Source organism: Sebastes fasciatus, chromosome 21 (genome assembly GCF_043250625.1).
Source record: "Sebastes fasciatus isolate fSebFas1 chromosome 21, fSebFas1.pri, whole genome shotgun sequence".
Classification (NCBI taxonomy): domain Eukaryota; kingdom Metazoa; phylum Chordata; class Actinopteri; order Perciformes; family Sebastidae; genus Sebastes; species Sebastes fasciatus.
Window position 1 is genome coordinate 3,815,527 of NC_133815.1, and position 21,285 is coordinate 3,836,811.

A 21,285-nucleotide genomic window follows, 5' to 3' on the forward strand; every position below is an offset into this window, starting at 1 on the left:
GGTTCCTATGTGCTTTTATTTTCACCCACTTCCTGAATTAGTAACTTGCAGTAATAAGTAAATGCACATTGCACAATGACAACATTGTTCAGTAACAATTAATGCAATCTAAATTGAACATGACAGAAAGAACATAAGCAGTAGTAAGAAACGGAATATTAATGCAGCTTTTTCTGTAGTTTTAATTTATACATTAAAATTAATTTCTTTCACTTTGATTGTTTTCCATAGAGCAAATTGTCCCCAGGGTCCTAAATCATTTTACAAGGCACTGCTGGTCTCTCCTTGGTAATTATCAGGTGGGACATTCAAACATCAGCGCTCAGTTTGACTGTATAGATCTGATACGCTTGACTCAAATCCTGATTTATACTCAAGGAAAGCCAATTCCTTTTCTTTCTCAATCTCTCTATGTTGCTATGAACCCGCTACCACACATACACACACACACACACACACGCTATCCTGTGTTCCACCATAACACTTGAGTGGTAGATAACAATAGACTGTCATTGGCAAAGACAAAAGAAGTGCATTCTTAAAAAATGCATGAGAACCCTTTTGTTTTTGAACTCTATCACAGGAGCTACTTTTTGCTCAGGCACATTGCTTTGTAGTAACGCTTCTTCGAAGATGTATCGCTCAAGCGTAACACAGATGGCAAAATAACATACCTGTTGCATAGATAGAAGTTGTTTTATTATGAATATTTTATTCCGGAGAAAACAAAAGAACGGAAGAAGTACAGATTTGTACAAAAAGGAAAAGCGTATTTGTCTCCGGCACTTTAAATATTCATCAATACCACAGCTGACATTGTTCATTTGTGTGTCTTCAGAGAGCAGCCTTGCATTCTTCACTTCAAAATAATAGACCCAATGACCCACCATGCATAGGGAATTATGCTTTTAGACTTTAGTCTCTGCTATTTAGCAGCATAGAGCTGAGTTATCTCTAGCTAGGGGAAACAAAGGGCCATCATGAATACTGCATTGTTGGCCGATTCTAAAGAGCTTCCTAAGTTTGAATAACTTTTACAGACTGAACTTTTGGCCTTTGTCTAAATCACACTGAAGACACAAACTGTAAAGGGTTTACTGCAGCAAAAACTCTCAAAAACTGTGGAGAATAAACACAAATTGTCCCTTAAAACATTTATTAAAACCACCTTGTGTATTGTGTGTAATCTTCTCTGGACTGAATTAATATTGCAGCAGTTCGAAGTAGGAGATAACGCCATAATTAATTTTCATATCTGCAGTTCTCAGTACCAAGTTGAGCTTAAGTAGACTCTTTAGATCTGTGATTTCTTTCCCACAGCTGTTGATGAGCTCTATTCTCCTTAAAGATATCTCAGAGATTGAACCCATTACAAGTAAAACATTTTTGATGTTTTTCTATCTCGCATGAACACACAAAAAAAATGTAGTTTCTGAACGATTTTTTTTGCCATTCGATAGCAAAAGCCGTGGTTTGTTTTTCTTGCTCAAGGAAATTTCAAAACATTCACACCCTGTGATTTAGTCTGTAACATTCTGGTTACGATGCAGTCTGTCAAACCACTGGGCCACACTGATACGTACACTTCAGTATAGCAGCTTGACTCCAATAACACCACCACTGCCCCCCTAAAAAAGCGGTTGTGCCCTGAGGAAAAATTGTGCACCATTGATCTTTTGAACTCTTGATGGGAGTTCGGCTGTAATATTTATCAAAGAAACTCACACTAAACTATGTTGGACACGATCATGTTCACTTCAAGGCTGCGCGCCACACAGAGAGGACGCGGACGAATCAAAATCAAAACAGAAAACTTGTTGGAGCCAAAGCTTGTAAAAAGAAAAAATCTGGTTTTGTTATGATTCTCATTACAGTTAAAGACTTGGGGGTTTGAATATATGCTAGGCCCCATTCTATTAATGACTCAAGTCCAGTTTGAGGCTCTGGAGTGTAAAAACAAGCATGATAAATATTAATGGGAAATACCCTTTTAAGATCAAATAGCTTGCCATGAGAAAAAAAGGCAGATTGTGGCATAGAGAGGCTGTCCTTCACATGGAAAGTCCAGAGTCAAGCCCATGAGATTCAATTAGTCCAAGTGCCCACGAGCAAGGCACTGAACCCCCAAACCCTCTGACCTCCTTGTGAAGAGGAATAAAGGACAACAGCATATTTTCTCCTCCAGGAACTCGTCAGTCGATCGCAAAATTATTAATGAAAAATAGCCTTTTAAGATCAAATAGCATGACATGATGAATGGCGCTGTCAGTGGCATGCTGTTTGGCTTCAGATCTCTTTTGTGTTCCATAGTTTGCATTCAGAGCGACTGGGCAAGACCAAAGATATGTTTTCTCAGAGAGGACGTTGTACCCTCTGTTCTCAGACACCAAACCAACATTTTATGCCTTTTGTTGAACATCGGCTCTGCGAGATTGATACGGTTTCAACGGAGCCTAAAATTCATCTACATTCCCCAAGAAAACTCTTTGCTCAGCATGGCCAAAGTACATGTGCCCCATTATAAGATTGGAATGTATGTGCGATCCTCAGCACATTTTCTGGAAATGACCATTCAGAATGAGTAATGAAGGCTACGCCAACATTATATTACACCTAACTCATATACATGAGCCCAGAGGGGAAAATCACTGTGGTTTAATTCTCTGGTTTATGTTGGAAATGGACGTCATTAAACAAACATTTTCTTCCAGGTATTCCATCGACTGGAAGAGCGACTTGGACAGCTACTTTGACATTGATCCAGTGGAGGGAACCATTTCCACAAATGAACTCCTTGACAGAGAGAGCATCGCCCAGCACAATATCTCCGTCGTGGCGACCAAACTTAGTGAGTATGACAACAAGATCAATTGTGATTCATGCAGGTGTCGTTGTCCTTCCCCCGCCATAATCTGTGTGAAGGATTTAACACACTTTTACTCAAGTCAATACTCAATCCCATTTTGCTGGAAAGGTTTATAGGTGACTATAAACCATGATGGCTCTCCCAGAGGGATGTATCTTCAGGACATTGTCTCCTATAGCATACTCTCCCCAACTCTGTTTTCATTTTTAACTATCTTTTTTTTCCAACACATTTTGATGACATTGGCATTGGGAGGAAGCCTGTCTTGCCAGAGTCAACTTTTACTTACACCGCAGTAAAATTTGAACCTTCTAGAGTTTTTACAGCAAGCAGATGCAGCCCGCCGTCACAGCATGTTGTGAAAGAGGGAACTAGCACGGAGCTGTGGCTTTAAGACATGTCATCAAGCTAATTATGTTTTTATGAAGGAAGTGGGGCAAATTTCCGGATAAATAAGCAAATCCATCGTCATCAAGTCATCAAATCTGCTGAGAACCGTCAAAGTCATTATCCCAGAGGCAGGCTGGTGCTCAATCAAAATTACACGCTGTATATTCATTAGGACAGACTGTGAAATATGGGCTGTTAAAACTTGAGTCATTGTCGCCTTGGAAACTGATATTACTCACTTCCCCTCAAGGTCATGGCAGTGACATGCTAATTCTGTTTTCAATGTGTGTGTGTGTGCTTCTTTGTGTGGCTTGTGTGTAGAAATGTCAAGGAAGTGGAGGATGAGGTAGACTGAAAGGATACGGGGTGGTGGGAGGAGGGAGATTTACAGTGGTTTTACAGGGCAGGGGCGTTGCATGTTCAGTTTATCATACTTGAAGCCGGAATCAAGCAGTAATTCTGCACATGTTGCCCTCGCCCACATGTGATCCATTCCTTTATTATCACTTTACCCCAAGTCAGCCTCTGATCCAGTCCTCTGCACTCTCTGGTTCCCCTCTAGAGACTATTTTCACTTGGACTGGGTATCGGTAGTCAATGCCTTTACGGTATCGACCAAAATAACCAAAGTAGTATCAAAATGTCTCGAGTCAAATGATACCTGCAATTGATCCTGTTTGTGCCAGGATCTAGAAAAAAAAATACTTATTTGTATGATTTTGCTCGCAGCCAATCACGGCAAGCATTCTTTGACTTATTGCGACGTGTGATTGGCCCAAAGCAGCTACAACCCATACAGCATGGATTGCTTGCCTGCACATGGCTTTATAAACACGGAGATGTCTAAGCCGGCGACTAGAAGCTAACAGTGCTAACAGAGCAAACGGTTGGGGATTACGCTTCTGCAACAACACGGTCCCGCCACCATGGCATCATGGGTAGGGCGTCAAGGTACGTGTCTACGGGATCCGTCCCTTCCACGCTCGCCGGAGGGATTTGAAAGATGGGGCATCACGTTGGCTGCTCCTCATTTGCATAAATTTGAGGTCTAGGCTACTTGCAAATCAGGGGGCGTCCGGTGGGACCGCCGCTTCTGGAAACTCCCAAGAAACTTTTAAACTTACCATTGTCGATCTAAAATAAAGACAGATTCAGCAACTGCGTGGCTTATTTCTCGCATAAAACACATTTCGTTGAGCTATTTTCGTAATCTGAGAGAAAAGAAGTTTCCAAACCAGACGCCATGTTTGTTCAGATTGAAAGCTGGGAGCAGCAGCCCACAAGGGAAAGTGTTCGTCCAATCAGGTGCCTCTAGTGTCTAGAAAAAGCCTATCAAGTGTCCAATGTTGGGAAGCGAAGCAATCCCTTGCGTCCAAAAACTCCCCCGTGGACACGTACCATTATCAGCGGTAACCACCGTATGGGGGCTGTGCAGTGCGGCGGCGGTTAGACAGCCAGTGGGACATACACAGCTTCCATTCACATGATGGGTATTCAATAAAGTACTCTATTGGTATCGGCATCTTAAGGGTACCGGTATTGGTACTGGTATTGTGATTTTTTTATATGATACCCGGCCCTAATTTTCACCATGAGAGAAAAAAGAACAAAATTCATATCCTGAGCCGGTGTTGAACTGGTGCAACAGGGATAGAGATAAAGCCAGCACCCCAGAGTTTGTGTCCCAACTTGTGAGTTCAAATGTGTTTTTGACCTTGGGTGAGATTTGGCAGAACTTTGTGTTCGGAGTATTGGATAGCTGTTACAGCTCCTCTGAGATGCATTCTATTAGCATCGTTGGGATGTTGCCTGTCTGTTAGTCGGGTTTTAGACCATGAAGAGCAGTAATAAATACTGAAGCAAGATACCTTGAAAACCCACAGTAATAATGCATTGTATGAGGAGAGGTCGTGCACAGTAAAAAATGTTCCAACTTCTCTACAGTCTTGAGCACTCTCGCTTGGCCCCGCACAGCGGTTTCCAATAAATTGTTACAGACCTCCAGATTTGACCTGCTTCTGCATCCACTGTGTGTCCTTGCTGCTAATGCTTTTCAACATTTATCCACCCACACCTTTTATTCCCCATTACAATGTCTCCGAGGAAAACATCCGACAATGTGAGTTGTCGGGTGACATTTTCCTTGAATAAAAAAAAGGGTATGTGTACTCTGCGATGATCAGTGCAACACCTGAGCTGGAGACTTCGAAAAAGCCTCAGAGATTTGTCCGGTCATTGCTAGACACTGCAGTCATGCAGCAAAATGAGAGCAGTCTCTGCTGCTCTCCTGAGACACAGAGCACAGCAGAAGCCGTGCTAAATAAGAGCCGGGGTTAAATTAACGGTTTTGGCATTTAAGCCCAGTGGCAATTTTTAGGAGTCAAAGAGAGGGGAAGAGCTATCAAATGCAATAATAACCTTGGCAGGAGGCAATGAGGAGGCACACGTTCTATCTATTTACAGCAATTGAGTGCGGTTTCACACTTAAGATGGAGTTTGTGTTGCGAGTTTACTTACTTATTCTGTCCACAGTTGCACTTTTAACAGATTGCTAACCGCAGTATATATCTCTGTGTTGCAGCACATTTTATAGATCTGTGGTTGATTGCTTGCTTGCGTGGTTGATTGGGTTTTTATTAAAATGAGCTCAATCAAAAAAAGTAATATCCAGTAGAAAAGCAGTATAAAGCTGGGCAACTTTATGGCTGACCAACGAAGCATTCTGTAGCAACACAGAATTCTGTTTCAATAAAATAAATAGAGCATTTGTTATTGGGCTGAAATGCTGACACTGGTCAAGATGTGAATATAATCATGATACCATTGCTCCATCTAGTGGGCTGAAAGATATATCACTGATGACACACTGAGAGGCAGTCAACAGTTATAGGGATGAGTTTTTGAGATGAGACGAGGAGGAACCTCTTGTATCCAGAATCCTGGGACTTTAAAGACATTTTACACATTTCATCGATCTAGATTGGAAGTCGTTCAAACTTTTTAGAGGCCAAAGAATCCAGGACCTTGACGACAGAAAAGATCAGTATTTTTGCTGGCGGAGCATCAATGTTAGTAGTTCAGTCAGTGCAAAGCAGCAAATCCCATGCTCAGTGTCATTTTTACCTCGGTGGGAAGATTGCTTTTTCCATCAAGGTCAGAGACAGGTTAGTAACTGAGCTGGGGATGCGTCTCCAATCCCCTTGAGACGACTCTACAGATCCCCCCACCCCCATCCTGCATTCTTCTAAACCACCCACCTACACACAAACCCACCCACCTACGCACCCATGCACTGGCATTCACACAAACAAGTGCACACTAAGCCCCCCACTGCAGAGCAAAGCCTATTCCCACATCAAATCCATAAAGTTTACCTTACTTGGGCTTTCGCACAAAAAGAACATTTCCCCGTTGTGCCCCTGCAGTGAGGAAACATTGTAAGAAACAACCCCGGATTCAAGTGGGGTCCTCTCAAGGGGGCTTTCACACTATAATTAATATGGGCTGCACATCTTATGGCCAAAACCCATAACAGAAAAAAGGAAAATATCCTCTCCAAAGAGCCATATTCCATAATGCGAGGCGTGCTTTATTTGTAGGCAGCGCATGGGATGCATTTACTGTGTGTTTTTTATTTAATTCTCCTTTACATCATCAATCAAAAGCGCCATAAAACAGCAGCGTCAGGGTGCAATTTATGCATCGACATGTTCCAGACACATCAAAGGTTTTTCCAGCAGACGCATTTAAGCAGAGCGACTTACAGTGGGCGAGCAGTTAGGAGGTTTAGCATCCGCTCAAGGACGCTTTGACTGGACACTCGGGCATGACAGCCTCTTTAACCACCTACTGCAACAGTGATAAACCTTTATGCTTTGGCTCATCACATGATGGCAGTACTTTCAATATCCACATGATGTCAGTGCTGTGAAAAAAAAAATATTTATTAATATATTTTTGTCAGTTTGTGTCACTTTATTGAAACACTTGTTGTCTTTTCTTCTCCAGACAGTCCAGTTCTGACCAGTCGGGTGGCCGTCACTGTCCATGTGTTGGACATCAACGAGTTCCCACCTGAACTCGCCAGTCCTTATGAGACCTTTGTGTGTGAAAACTCCAAAATGGGACAGGTACTTCCACATTCCCTTGCCTCTTCCTGTGCACACATCATCATGCATTCATGGCGTTTAACACAACACATTTTCTAGTGTTAAGACGTGTTGATTCTTCCTGTGAGTTGACAACTGTTGATTGGAGTGTTGTTTTTCCTCCCATAAAACTGATATGGTTTCAAGGCGGTTGTTGAAAAGTGTTAAATTGAATCTGAAAATGTGTGGATTTCTATTAAGGCTGGCATAAAGTCAATGTTTACACTTGGGCAGAAATAAACACTGATCTCGAGGTGTAGGGAGATAATTCATCTGCTTTTTCCGAACACCATATTGCTGTAGTAAATACACATATTTAGCTCTCACTTTGATACGTTACAGAAGGTTGATTCCCAGTGTTTTACTCAAGGTCACTTTTTATTTCAAAGGGAGCTTGCAGAGAAACCCTTTCAGCACAGAGTATGAATCTAAATTCCGAACTAATTGTGTCGTAGACTTCGATTCAGCAAAGAGAAGCAATCATAAAGCAGCAGCGCTTTGCATATCAGCAACCTAGAGTACATTTCAGATGATATATTTGAGATGCAGTGGAGAATTTGCCTGTGCGCATTGTAAACCACCTGTGCCTGTAAATTAGCCCATTAACCAGCATCTATATGCAGTTAGCGTTCGCAGAGAACAGCTTCTTTGGCAGTCTATCAAATTGCTGTAGACTCCTCATCACACTGAGGATGTTTTTCGCTGCTCCTCGGGCCTGTTGCAATCAAAACAACGGCTGTTCCCTGCATTTGAAGGCATCACTGTCTTCCTAACAGGAAGTTGGATGTGATTTTGGTCGTGTTTTCAGTCTTTAAGAGTCAAGACACTTAGAAGTGGCGGTTGAGGCCAACTTGATGCTGGATTCTAAACAAATCAAATCCCAAATGCAAACATAACTACTTCTCTTAAAGGCCCTGCAAACCTTTTCTTTCAACGAGCTGCTCACTCTAATGGGATTCTATACATGAAGTTTCTACCACAGCCTTATATTCTGATCAGCTGCAATCATCATGCAATATGTGCCTTGTATTCAAAAGGCATCACCTCTCTCCTCCCTTGCCCTCAAGTGCAGAATATACGCTTTCTTCCAGTGTTTCCACAGCAGGATTCCACCAGGTGTTGTGCACAGCTGCTGGATGATAAAGAATTGCAGATCCTCCTCTTGTAAAATCCATCACACGTCTCCCTGGATAATTATCTGCACTCACACTGCTGAAAAACATACAAACCGCTTGTGTTGGAGTGTCTCACGCTGTGCCACGACCTCCCATGGAAAATAATCAGTAACCAGGTCATATCCGATCAAGAGAAGCATCTGACTATTTTCATGTTGATGTGTGGGAAGAGCAGGAAGGAGCGTGCTGCAGGCCTTAAACTGAGGTGTTCTAATACAAATAAATGGCTGTGGCAAAGTTATACAGCAGAATGTTTCCTTATTTTATTATTTATTGCACTCACAGTCCTGACTGGTCAACTGGTCAAGTGTGAAATGAGAAAAAGCAACCACAAAGGAAACATAAAACAAGAATATTTACTGCTGTGGAGTTCCACGTATTAGAAATACTTAAGGACAGCCACTGCTATTATGTGTTCCTCGCTCTTTAATGCATTTCCTTCCACAGGCTTTTTTGTATAATGCCACATTGAAATGCTAACCCTCCGAATCAGTTTGTTATGCTGGAATAATTACATTTACATTTACAGCATTTAGCTGGCGCTCTTATCTAGCTTAATTCACAATGCAGCTGAGTGCGAAAAGCAGAATACACTTAAAGCCATTTAACATATACAATAGCAGCCAGTAATAAGCAGTTACAGCAGCCACAGTTCCACTTATGATCCAGAAGAGGTGGGAAGCACTTTTGAGTCCAAGAAAAAGAGCATTTCTTACGCGATAGATTATAATTAATAGCGTAATTAGAAAATCAAACAAACATTATGGCTTTTAAAGGCTAATACCAAACACTTAGGATGGAATTTATTTTCCCCTTGAGGTATTAATAAAGTATGCCTTCTTCCTTCTTCTTCTTTAGCGCTGAAGCTGATGATAGACAGTTTCATATACTGCACTACACATATGCATAGCATTGAAATAATATTTACACAGATAATTCTATAAGTTCTATAGAGTGATTTTCTGAAGCTGCAGGAAGGAAATACCATTATACCAGAGGCGGAAATATGTAACTGCCGAGTGTCTGATGTTTTTGACTTTACTAGAGTTTAATTATATTTATTAGGAGTTTTATTAGAGCTGAAATTATTTGTTGATTAATCAGTTGGGCAGTTGGGCTTGGAAACTGGAGGGTCGTTGGTTCAAGTCCCCGCACAGCCCAAGTACAGAGTGTGGACTGGTAGATGGAGAGGTGCCAGTTCACCTCCTGGGCACTGCCAAGATGCCTTTGAGCAAGGTACTGCTCCCTGGGCACTGTATAGTAGCTGCTCACTGCTCCTAATATACTAGGATGGGTTAAATGCAGTAGATACATTTCAATGTGTGCTATGTACAATTTGTGACAATAAAATTAGATTTACAATTATTATTATTTGTTTTACAGTTGGCCAATCGACAGATGATTAATTACTGACAGTTTTGATTAATCCTTTGTCATTTATTAAGTAAAAAAGTATTCTTTCTGTTATTGTAAATTTAATATATATATTTTTTTTTACTTTGTTGTGCAGTTTATAGACCGTTTCAATGTAATTGCATTGCTAGGTGCTTGGGTCCATGTTTACTTCCTGTCAGCTGACACCATTCAAATACACTGCAACAGGAAATCAATTGGGACACATTTGGAATGTTTACAACTGTGCAATAGTGTATAGTATAGTTTGACCGTAAGTGAAGGGAGTTTGACATGCAACACAGATCCCTGTCTGGCTGGAATGGACCCATCAGGGACTCTGCAGCTTTCCAGTATGTGACTTAACAGCTCTTCCTCTGGGACAGCCCGCACAACATGCAATTTTAAGACATCACTTTAGGGTCAATTTTGATGGACATTAGCTATTATCTCTGACATAACTGATACACGGAAATAAAAGATTGATGCAAGTGAAAGTAATTGTTAGTTGCGGCTCTAGATTTATTCATCACCGAGCTAATTTGGTCGCTGGAAATCAATAGTGTGAAGTGTACAGCTGCTGTGGGGAATACAACAGAGCACTCATCACACCTGGTGTCAGGTTTACTCCTCTGGAGGGAATTTTATTCAAATAGTGAGCGGGGAAAGACAGTGAGAGCAACATAGTCGGGGCGATGTAAGAGGGCAGAGAGGCTGATTGGTGGCTCGTCATGCACGTGGGGGGATCCAGGGCCGACGCATCGGGTCTCCGGCAGGTCAAGCCCAGTGAGCGGGGAAGAGCAGACCGGGAGCACAGCTGGGGTGACAGGACAGCCGGCTTCAGATGAAGCTCTGAGACGTTTGGGGAATAGAAGAAAGTAGGAAGCCGTCAGCAGTCTGGTACAGACTGAGTCAGCAGTCTGTGTCTAGCAGGGTGGAAAAGTTAGTTGTTGTTTGGCTCGATGTTGCTTCAGTAAATGCTTTCACACATTTTAACACATAAGTCATCCAGTTTGTTGAAGTGCTGTGGAAGACATGATTAGGTGTTGTATTGATCAAATTGTGTCTTTTTCTGGTTTTCTTGTGGGTTATTTTGGGAAGGCCCTTGTGCTCTGAGACGATGCAATGCAGTATAAGAACAATATAAAACAACTGGTTCCTGTTCATGACTCTCCAACAAGCTCCAGCAGTTCTGAATTAACTTAATCCATCACACTATGTGTTGAGGTGATCTAGAAATTTTAACAAGTTATCAATCAAGTGCTCAGCGACTGTATCCCAGACTACAGAGAGAACAATTCACTGCCTTGTTTCGGCGCTGACAGGTCTGACATGCAGTCGGTTGAGGACTAGTTGACACTTCTGTTCGGTGTTGAATAATTTCACATTTTCTGCCAGACTGGTTTGACCTGTAGGAGTTTTATTTTCCATTAAAAAAGAAACATTTGACATTGAAACAACTACTCAAAACAAAACCTTCCAACTGCAAATCCACAGAATTTTCTGTCTGCAAGTGTACCACATACACCGATAGACCATAAGGACTTTAAAACTAAAAGTGAAAGATGAATGCCTTCCTTTTTTTTATGATAAAAGAACATGCCTTTTATTTTCATTTTTAACAGGTGATTCAGACATTCAGTGCAAAAGACCAGGATCTACCAACTGCTGGACAACAGTTCTCCTTCAGATCACCAAAGGACGACGTAAAAAACAAGAATTTCACCATCCGGGACTTTGGAAGTAAGTTTGTCTATTTGGTGATATGGAGATTTTATTATTTTTTTCCCCCATACTTTTATTTTCCCAGGATATTCCCGTGGAGTTCCTGCCAAGACAGCAGCATAAAAAAGTTTATCATAAAAGCACAAACAACAGACTTAAAGTAAAATGTTAAAAACAACATATTAATGTCCCAAAAAAGAATCAAGCGATAAATAATTAAAGGTGCTCAATACCAAATTCAGAACATATCTGTTGCCTCTCAACAGCTCTCAACATAGTGACAGCTGAACCGGCGGCTAGCAGCTAACGGTGCTAACAACGGCAACACTGATAACAGAGATAACAGTGTTAACCTGAGGAGGAACTGGAGGGTGGGCGCTACGTTTCCACGATGACGGCGTGGGTCGGAACGGCGTTATCAGCTGTAACCGCCGTATGAGAGCAGTGCAGAGTGGCGGCCATGAGGGCCTGCAATTGGGGCACGCTCGCATTCACAAAAAGGCACGTGCAGCCAGCCCGGCTATGTCAACAAAGCACAGAGAAGCTCAGATTACAACACACATAGAGAGAGATTGACTTCATTATCTGCTCAGGTAGACATTACTCCTCTATATCTTTTTATGGCAAATTGTTCGCTGCCATAGTACTGCTCTTAATATAAACAAACGAAGAACGACATCAAACAATGAATGAGGTATCATCTAGTCACACTTTGTCCAAATGTATGCAGCTTCATCTTCTAAACTATGAAAACCACATCACTCTCAGCATTGAAAAGTTGCTCTTTATAACTGACAAATTACAATTTAGCTGTATGAAAGATATAGAAATGATGCCTGCAATCAATTACAGTTTATAAGATAAAAAGCTAGTAAATAGAATAATTTTCATGAAAGAAACAACTGACAACAACAAATAGCTTTAAAACATTTGTAAATTATATTGAAAGTGGCCTTGATAATGATGAAAATATCAATTTATAGAATATTAATAATAGCAGGTGGAGTTGAGGGCAAATAATCCAACAAATAAATCCATTAACCCTCCAATATCTACATGCAATATTGGAATTAGGGCAACCGCCCTCTCACGATCAATCATTGGCTATTTGAAAAGGTTCTTGCTGAAAGCTTACATGTCCCAGTGCTAAAAATAAGTTAAACACATGCAGTCGGACGTTGTCTTACGATAAGGGCATATATGACACTCTGCAGTGTGCACCGGCCGAGCCCTTTGAAGTCAAACCAGAAAGACGGGTAATGAAAAGTGGGACATGGCAGGATGAGGCCAGGGAAGCGAATGCATTCTCCATCCTTGACAAGCCCAGGTCCGAACCTCTGATCCACTTTTACCTTTTGGACACACTGTCTTGCAGTTTCCTGACCGCCCTGGGCCCCGCGAGCACACTCTCCAGATACAGAGTGAGATCTGATAGGCAGGGACAGGAAACACAAACACCACGGGCACCGCGGACAGGTTCGGCAAGAGAGGGAGAGAGAGCACAAAACAAGATCACAGTTGTGCACAACATACAAGGTGTGCTAAAACGCCTGACCTCCTGTCAAGAAAAAGTGCCAGGCTTCGTCAGAGGAACAAACCCGGCTTGACAGGGGTCAGACAGCCTCGCTGTAGCGGACAGAACCAGGCAGGTCCAACCTGACACATTCCCTCTCCGCGGTACGCATTGTCGACCTCTATTCCACTCCGCCGTCCTCACACCTCTGGCTGTCTTCCCAAGTTGTTCCCTTTGTGTGTTTTTATGTTTTTGTATCTATTATCTCTCACTGCTAATCTGCTGTTTCTCTGGAGTGACGCCGCCTGCACACGGAGATAACAAAATAACAACTGATCCCAACAGTTCTCACGTAGCAGGTAGACAGGAAACGCTTTGCAGTGTTTCAGGGAATGATGTACTGGGTGTGGTTAGACTCTATCGCAGCGTAAAACGGCGAGAGCTTTGATAAGACAACTCTTTGATACGTTGCAGTTTCTCATCACGTTCAGGGAGGCACATTTGGAGAGGATTTGATATCAAACATAAAGAGTTATCAGACATTGAATAGTTTTTATCTTTCTCGTACTTGGACCTCCAGACTTGTAATGGAGCTCAGAGGTTTGTCTGATTGATGTGAGGTTATACTGGGGGGGTATTTTCTTTAGCTTTGGTGAGAACACTGTCTAACCTGTATAGATCAAGGAATAAGCACTTGCTGCACTACATCAGGCCCCTTCATGAACATTTGAAAGACTCTTTTAATCTAAGACCAAAAAACCCTTTGAAAAAAAAAATCAAGATTTCTTTTTGATTCTTTCCCCTTTGTCTAGACAACACAGCTGGAATCGTGACGAAGCGGAGTGGCTTTCGACGGCGTTTGCAGGAGATCTACTTGCTTCCTGTGGTGATTGACGATAATGGCTACCCACCTAAGAGCAGCACCGGCACCCTGACCATCCGTGTATGTGGCTGCGAATCAAATGGTTCCCTGCTAACCTGCAGCGCCGAGGCCATCTTTCTTCCCGTGGGCCTCAGCACAGGAGCTCTGGTCGCCATCCTTCTATGTATCATCATCCTGTTAGGTGAGACCGGTTGTCTTCTGGCTTGTAAACACTCTTTATCGCAGCACCGAATCGTTGATAATCATAAAGGAAACAGGGGGGTGTTATATGTTTTGCCTTAGTGCTACAGCTCTGATCTTAAACACTTAAAGCACAAGGGATCCTCACACTTTGGCAGCTCCAAGTGGATATGAAAGATTAAATCTATCTTTTATTTTCAGGAAATTATTATTATTATTTATCTCAGTACGCAGTGTGCTCTTCTGACCTAAATGTATTCCCCTTTATTGTTAATATTTGTGGAGAATATGGCAATTGTTTTATCCTTTGCCACTCTTTTATTGTGTCCATCCTACTTTGTCCAAACCAGCAAATCAATAGTGTCTCAGTAAAACAGACTTCATAATTTCAACTAACAGTTTAGGCAAATGTTTACCTTTAGATATTGACTGGTTTGTGATGTCATAGTTAAAGGGGCACAGACTGTATATAAGAAGTAGTCACCGTGACGTCACCGACGTCACGAGAGGGTGGATCTAACTATGACCGAACGCTGAATAAAATCATTTTAGGCGACTATAACAGGACTGTGCGGAGGACATGGAAAATAGTGGAAGTGGAGCAATCAGAGACAGAATCAGCTTAGTGGTCAAAAGGGGTTTTTATTTACTCCAACTCAAAGTCCCACCAGAACAACAGAAAATGTAACTCTTTCAGGAGCCTTAACTCCATAACTGGCAAACAAAAAAAGCTAGTTTAGCCGGGCCGCGGGCTGACTTACCGGTTCAACAAACAACCACATTTAAACCTGGAGATCTAGGGGAGTGAGAGCCCTCACTCACAGCATGCCACACCAAAATGAACACTGCTCACTCCTCAAGTCTCCTCTGATGAGGAGATCAGCTCCAGGTGTGTGGCTCCCCACACCCGCTCCCAATACTCTCAAATGGGAGTGGGTGGAGCCACCTGGCAGGAATGTAGCTGCTGCCTCCAATTACCCTGCCTCTCAGCCCCTTAATTTAACTGTTTCATGAACTGAGAACACACTGTGAAAGGGTTAAAGTCCTAAGATGAAAACACGGATAACTCAGTGGTAGCGACCTGTCAATCACAAGGTAGCCACGCCCTAAAGCATCCCCTGCTTTATGGTCTATTTGACTCTAAATGGGACCATAATTTACTAAATGAACATCATGCTGTATTGAAGAAGACTTGAAACTAGCGATTGAGACCATAAACTCATGTTTACAATGTTTACTGAGGTAATAAATCAAGTGAGAAGTAGGCTCATTTTCTCATAGACTTTGCAACCAGAGCAGTCGCCCCCTGCTGGCTATTAGAAATAATGCAAGTTTAAGGCACTTCAGCCTTGGCTTCACTCTTCAGATCCGGAGTTGCCCACAGTAAAGGGGACATATCATGCTCATTTCCAGGTTCATACTTGTATTTTGGGTTTCTACTAGAACATGTTTACATGCTTTAATGTTCAAAAAACACATTATTTTTCCTCATCCTGTCTGTCTGAATATACCTGTATTCTGCCTCTGTCTGAAACGCTCCGTTTTAGCGCCTGTCCCTTTAAGACCCCCTCCTGAAAAAGTTCATTCTGCTCTGATTGGCTTGTGTGAAAAATTTGGTGCACCTTTGCAAAGGTAGTTCTCAAGCTGTGGGCGAAATATTCTAATGAGCCTGCATGTGACATAGGAAGAGGAGCCAGATCTGAACGGCTTGTTGCATCACATATTTTCTGATCCAGGCAGCCAACAAAAAACTGACTGTTGTCTTATTTCACAGTTTGTGTGTTGGTAGGCACTCCAGATACCCAAATGTATCTGCACAAGAAGTGAAAGGTCTTTCATGATATGTCCCCTTTAAAGCTTATTGAAAGACACATAAATCTAAACAGCCAGATCTATTTGAATGTTTTGCCGTTTTTGACGACACCTGAATCGGAACACGCTGAGCTGACCATCAGACTTGGTCTGGCGTCTCTCCAGGGGTGTTCGCAGTTAATTATAGGACGCACACGAATTTGGTCATTCAATGAGACGTTCAAAATTGTAGGGAGGGACGCTCGGCTCCATAAACTAAATCCAATCTTGCTGCCCTGTGGCTGCTTCCCAGGCTACAGCTTTTTACATTTCCCACAAGGTCATGGTTGTAAAACTCCTCCTTCATTCTCTGCTATTAATGTCCAGACTCATCTACATAGCAGAGGAGGAAGTAAATGTAGGTTTATGGGATCATTTTCGGAATTATGAATATGAGATAGGTCGGTTGTTAAAGATGTTCCTATTTAACAGTGGAAGTCAAGGGTAGCCATGACCTTTGGATTGAGCTGTATTTACTCTTCTCTATATCTCTCTAATATACAGTCCAGCAAAGAATCCACTGTTAAATTCCAGCTATGCCTTGTCATAAATCCTTCTTCATGAATGTATTCATGTGAAAATATCAGCTTGCATTTCATTGTTTCATATGTAAGGGAGCATAAAAGCACACGGTCGGTTGTAGTGGTGTGCTGTAGAGCTGTGTCGGTGTGTTCGCTTCATCTGAGAGGAATGTCTTCAAAGCTTCGAATCGACTCGCCCCCAAGGCTGAGGCTGACGCCAAACTGTCATGCTGTCCCTGAGAAGGAAAGTGGCAGAGAAAATCAGAACTCACACTGAGAACATTTCCATAGAGCCACTTAGTTCCTGTGCAGGATTTGTCAGGATGACCCAGTTGTCCTGTGAGGAGAAATGATGAGGTAAATTAAACAGACCAGCACAGAGGCTTTCATCTGCATTGCTGTTTCTCCCAGACTGAAGTGGATTGGCTGCACCCAGTGACAAGCTGTGTTCAACCAGTGTGTCCGACAATAACTGTGTGTTGTTGAAGTCTACGTGGGTGCCACTGGGGGGAGCTGGCACACTATAAACAGGTAGATAAAATCACATGGGAGTGAAGGGAGGCAGAAAGGAAGTGAGATACAGAGAGGATGAAAGGAAGAGACCTACTTAAACCTTTTTTTTCTCAGTCTGAATGTATTTATTGGACTCTTTCACGTGAATGATTCCAGTTTCATCCCGGTCATTGCTCTTCTGCCTAGATGCGACTGTATATTAAAAACCCAAAGGAAAAACACATTTTACTGCGTATTTCACAGAGCAGACAGAGACAGGGACACAGAGGGAGACAGATTGCACTGACAGGAGAAAGGGAGAGACGGAAATTTATTGTAACATTATGTGTTGAATATCACACTGTGGCACTGCGGTATCTAAAATGTGCAGAACCTCAAGCAACCTCGGAAGGGTTGCGTGCAAAAAAAAGTAAACTGTGTGCTTTGGGTATATTCTCAGCGGTACAATTTTACCCCACAGTGCTTGCAGTTCTTGTGCTATCTATTATAAGTATGTAATGGTGCCAGCACGCATTATTTGCTTTGAGCCACAAAAGCCATTTAATTCCCAAAAGGCTTTGATTTGCAGGTCAAACTGGGAGGAAAACTGTGTTTTAGATGTCTGGGTTACTTATAACCACTGTTCCAATGGGATTTAATTTACTGTTTCTCAGTATGAAGCAGGGTTTGACTAAATAATTTATATCCTGCTGAAACATAGGATACCTGTGGACATAGACATCTAGAATACTCCAGGCTGTGCTTATAGGCACAGTGGTGCTTTGAGCTTAGTGTCAACACCAGCATGCTAACATGCTCTCAATGACAATGCTGACATGCTGCTTTTTTATGTTTAGTTTAGTTTGTAAGCATGCTAATGATGAACATAAAGTACAGCTGAGAGCTGACGGGGATGTCATTAGTTTTCCGGGTATGGGGCCATAAAACAAAGTATTTGTAAAAATAGCATTTCGACCTGCTGGTGGTGTTAGCTGAAATGTCAGAGGATAAAAGTCATTAAAATTCCTGCTGAGGGGGACATGAATATCTGTAACACATTTCATGGCAATCTATTCAAAAGTTCTTTGGACATTTTACTAAAAAAACAAAAATGTGCAGCACACAATGGCGCCATATCACAATTCACCAAAGTCATTAGGGTTCATCCTCTGGGGACCTTTCATGGCAATCCATCCCAAATTTGTTGAGTAATTTAATCTGGTCTCGAGACCACTTTTTACAGGTCTCAGTCTCGTCTCAGAATTAATTGCATTTTTACTTGGTCTTGTCTCGGTCTCCGACAAAGAGGACTCTTGGTCAAGACCACAACTGCGGGGAAATCACTAAACTGCCTGTGCATTGTCCAATTTATTTGTTAACATCATCACTGTGATTGTTCACAGAAAGCAAAGGGAAGTACCCACACATAAACTTCACCTCTGCAATACATTTTGATTATTTTATCAATACATTTCTCACGGTACACAATGAAATGGCAATAAAAGGGGTGAATGGAGAGAAATCTTCATTTGTTTTCTTTGGGTGTTTTTATGAGAATATGGATCAATTTGAGGACTGTGCCTATGGTTTGCATGTTCCCTATTTTATTAGTGTGTGTTAGTGTGCTATGCAGTGGGGGACTGGTCAGATCTTGGCTTTGACACAGTCTCACCGTGCCTTGGTCTTGGTCTTGACTTGATCTCAAGCCCTCAAAGTCTTGGTCTTGTCTCGGTCTCAATACACTCTGGTTTTAGTCATGACTTGGTCTCAGTTTAGGTGGTCTTTGCCATCCCTAGAGAGGTGCTGCTGTTATGGCTAAAAAGTTACGTCTTGGCATCTAACATCTTATAACATCAGTCCAGTTTTAACCTATATACTTTGACATATAATCTCTTTTTCCTGACAGGAAATGTGTTTAAGGCTCAGTAATGTGGGTGTGTCAACAGTGGACTAATGTAATTCTCTCGGTTTGTTCCCCCAGTAATCGTGGTCCTCTACGTGGGCTTGAGACGGCAGAAGAAAAAGGAAACCCTAATGTCATCTAAAGAGGACATCCGGGATAACGTGATCCACTATGACGATGAAGGAGGCGGGGAGGAGGACACGCACGCGTTTGACATGGGGACGCTTCGCAACCCCAAGGTCGTCAAAGAGAACCTGTTCCGCAGGGACGTCAAACCTGAGCTGAAGAGAGGTCCCAAGCCGCCCGTCTCTCAGGACAGCGCCGACATCCGAGATTTCATCAGCCAGCGTCTTACAGAGCACGACGTGGACAACTCGGCGCCGCCCTATGACTCCCTGGCCACGTACGCTTACGAGGGCGATGGCTCCGTGGCTGAGTCGCTCAGTTCCATCGATTCCCTCGCCGTAGACCTCGAGGAGGACTACGATTACCTCAATGACTGGGGGCCCCGCTTTAAGACACTGGCGGGGATATTTGGGGAACAGTCAGAAACTCAGTCGGACTCTACCACCACGGAGAACACACATTGATGTTATTCACAGACTGGAAAAGCAAATATGTAACAATGTTCTTTTGGTTGGCGACACACATACACACACACAAACACGCACACACACACTCACACGTTTTACCATTGTTTTCCTCTCATGTTATCTGTTTTCATCTTTTTCCAGCTCACTGTTTTCTATTTTATGTGGTACTTTACCATTCTCAGTCCCAAAATTGTAAAAAAGAAAATGAGGGAACATACGGTAACATGATTAGGTGAGCCAAGCAGCCATTCAATTATCTTTCAATTGAATGTTCTTGTCTTACATTTTGTTTCCTCTTGGGGAATACGCATACACACGGAAATGTCATTTCCTAGAACATCCTTAAAAGTGCCTCAATATAATTGTTCTGTCACTCGCTATTTCATGCCACATATCCAGTGTTGTTCGTTAGAACCCCATAGGTTAAGCCGACTCAGTCAGCATACTGTGCTCTGACTGGCTGAGGCATCTACCAAGACCAATGTCAACTCTGTGGGGACAATGAAGTGGCCCGAGTTTGGCCAAAGATGTTTTGAATGTTATTTATTGTTCTATTTATTTATTGACTGATTGAGTTTGATTCGATTTGTTTGTGTATTTATCTATTTATCTCTCAGTCATCAATATGTATTTTTTATTTTTGGAGACACTCGAGGAATTTTGTAATTAAAAAGGCCCACATGAAAATGTATGTTTCCGTTAGGTGGGTCCTGTGAATAGACTTGTACTAGAGTTGTAAAAAAAGATATTAGGGCTAAATACTGCAGTTCAGTCATGTAATAAACACAGTTTTCTTAAATAAACCACACTTGGACAAAGCTCCTTTTCTGTGTTAACTTATTTGGTTCACATTATGTATGATCTATTAATATTTAAAGCTCACCCACCACTGGATTATAAAAAAATACTCTACTGTAGGTGAAGATGTCTGCGAATAGTATGAATTGGCCATAGCACTCTAGAGCTGATCAGTGCCTGGAGAGAGGAATTGTAGAAACCTAAAACAATAAGTCTGGACAGAGCTGCGGCTATAATGTGTCTTTTTGAAGCAGGAAACACAACATTTGGACAAAGGACAACATACAATCTCAATAAAGATCAGTTTAAAGTGACCTATTCCTTCTATTCCACGCTAGCTGTGGAGCTAGGACTGGCAATGTTGGTCCATATGTCCACCACTTGGGTCCACAGTAAAATATCCCAACAGATATACAGTAGATTGCCATGAAATGTTGTACAGTCATTAATGGTCCCAAGAGGATGAAGCCTACTGATTGATTTGGTGATCCCCTGATTTTCCTCTAGTGCCATTAGCAGGTTGACATTTTGGTTTGATTGCCATTCAATTTGGTACAGATAATCATTGTGCCCAGAGGATGAATCCTAATGACTTTGGTGATCCCCTAACCTTTGATGTAGCACCAGCAGAAGGTTTAATTATCAAATGAAATATCAGAACATCTACCAGATGGCTTGGCAAAATAATTGGTGCAGATATTCATGGTTCCTATACAATGTACCTGAATGACTTTGGTGGTGACCGACATGTCCTCTAGAGCCACCATTGGACATTCTTGGTTCAGAGTGAAATCTTTACAACTTTTGGATGGATTGCGAGGAACTTTGGTACAGATACTCATGTTCTCCACTGGA

The 21,285-nt window shown here is 42.1% G+C and overlaps 1 protein-coding gene across 1 annotated transcript in view; it reads left to right on the forward strand.

Annotated features, from left to right (window-relative positions):
* The window catches only part of LOC141759806 (cadherin-12-like), a 111,562-nt gene extending 91,112 nt beyond the window's left edge, over positions 1-20,450 (forward strand). Inside the window, exons 8-12 of the mRNA XM_074622202.1 lie at positions 2,712-2,848; positions 7,265-7,386; positions 11,597-11,714; positions 14,022-14,273; positions 19,118-20,450. Coding sequence (XP_074478303.1) covers positions 2,712-2,848; positions 7,265-7,386; positions 11,597-11,714; positions 14,022-14,273; positions 19,118-19,629 — 1,141 coding nt within the window. The 3' untranslated portion in view covers positions 19,630-20,450. The remainder of the gene's footprint in view (positions 1-2,711; positions 2,849-7,264; positions 7,387-11,596; positions 11,715-14,021; positions 14,274-19,117) is intronic.
* Positions 20,451-21,285: the final 835 nt, after the last annotated feature.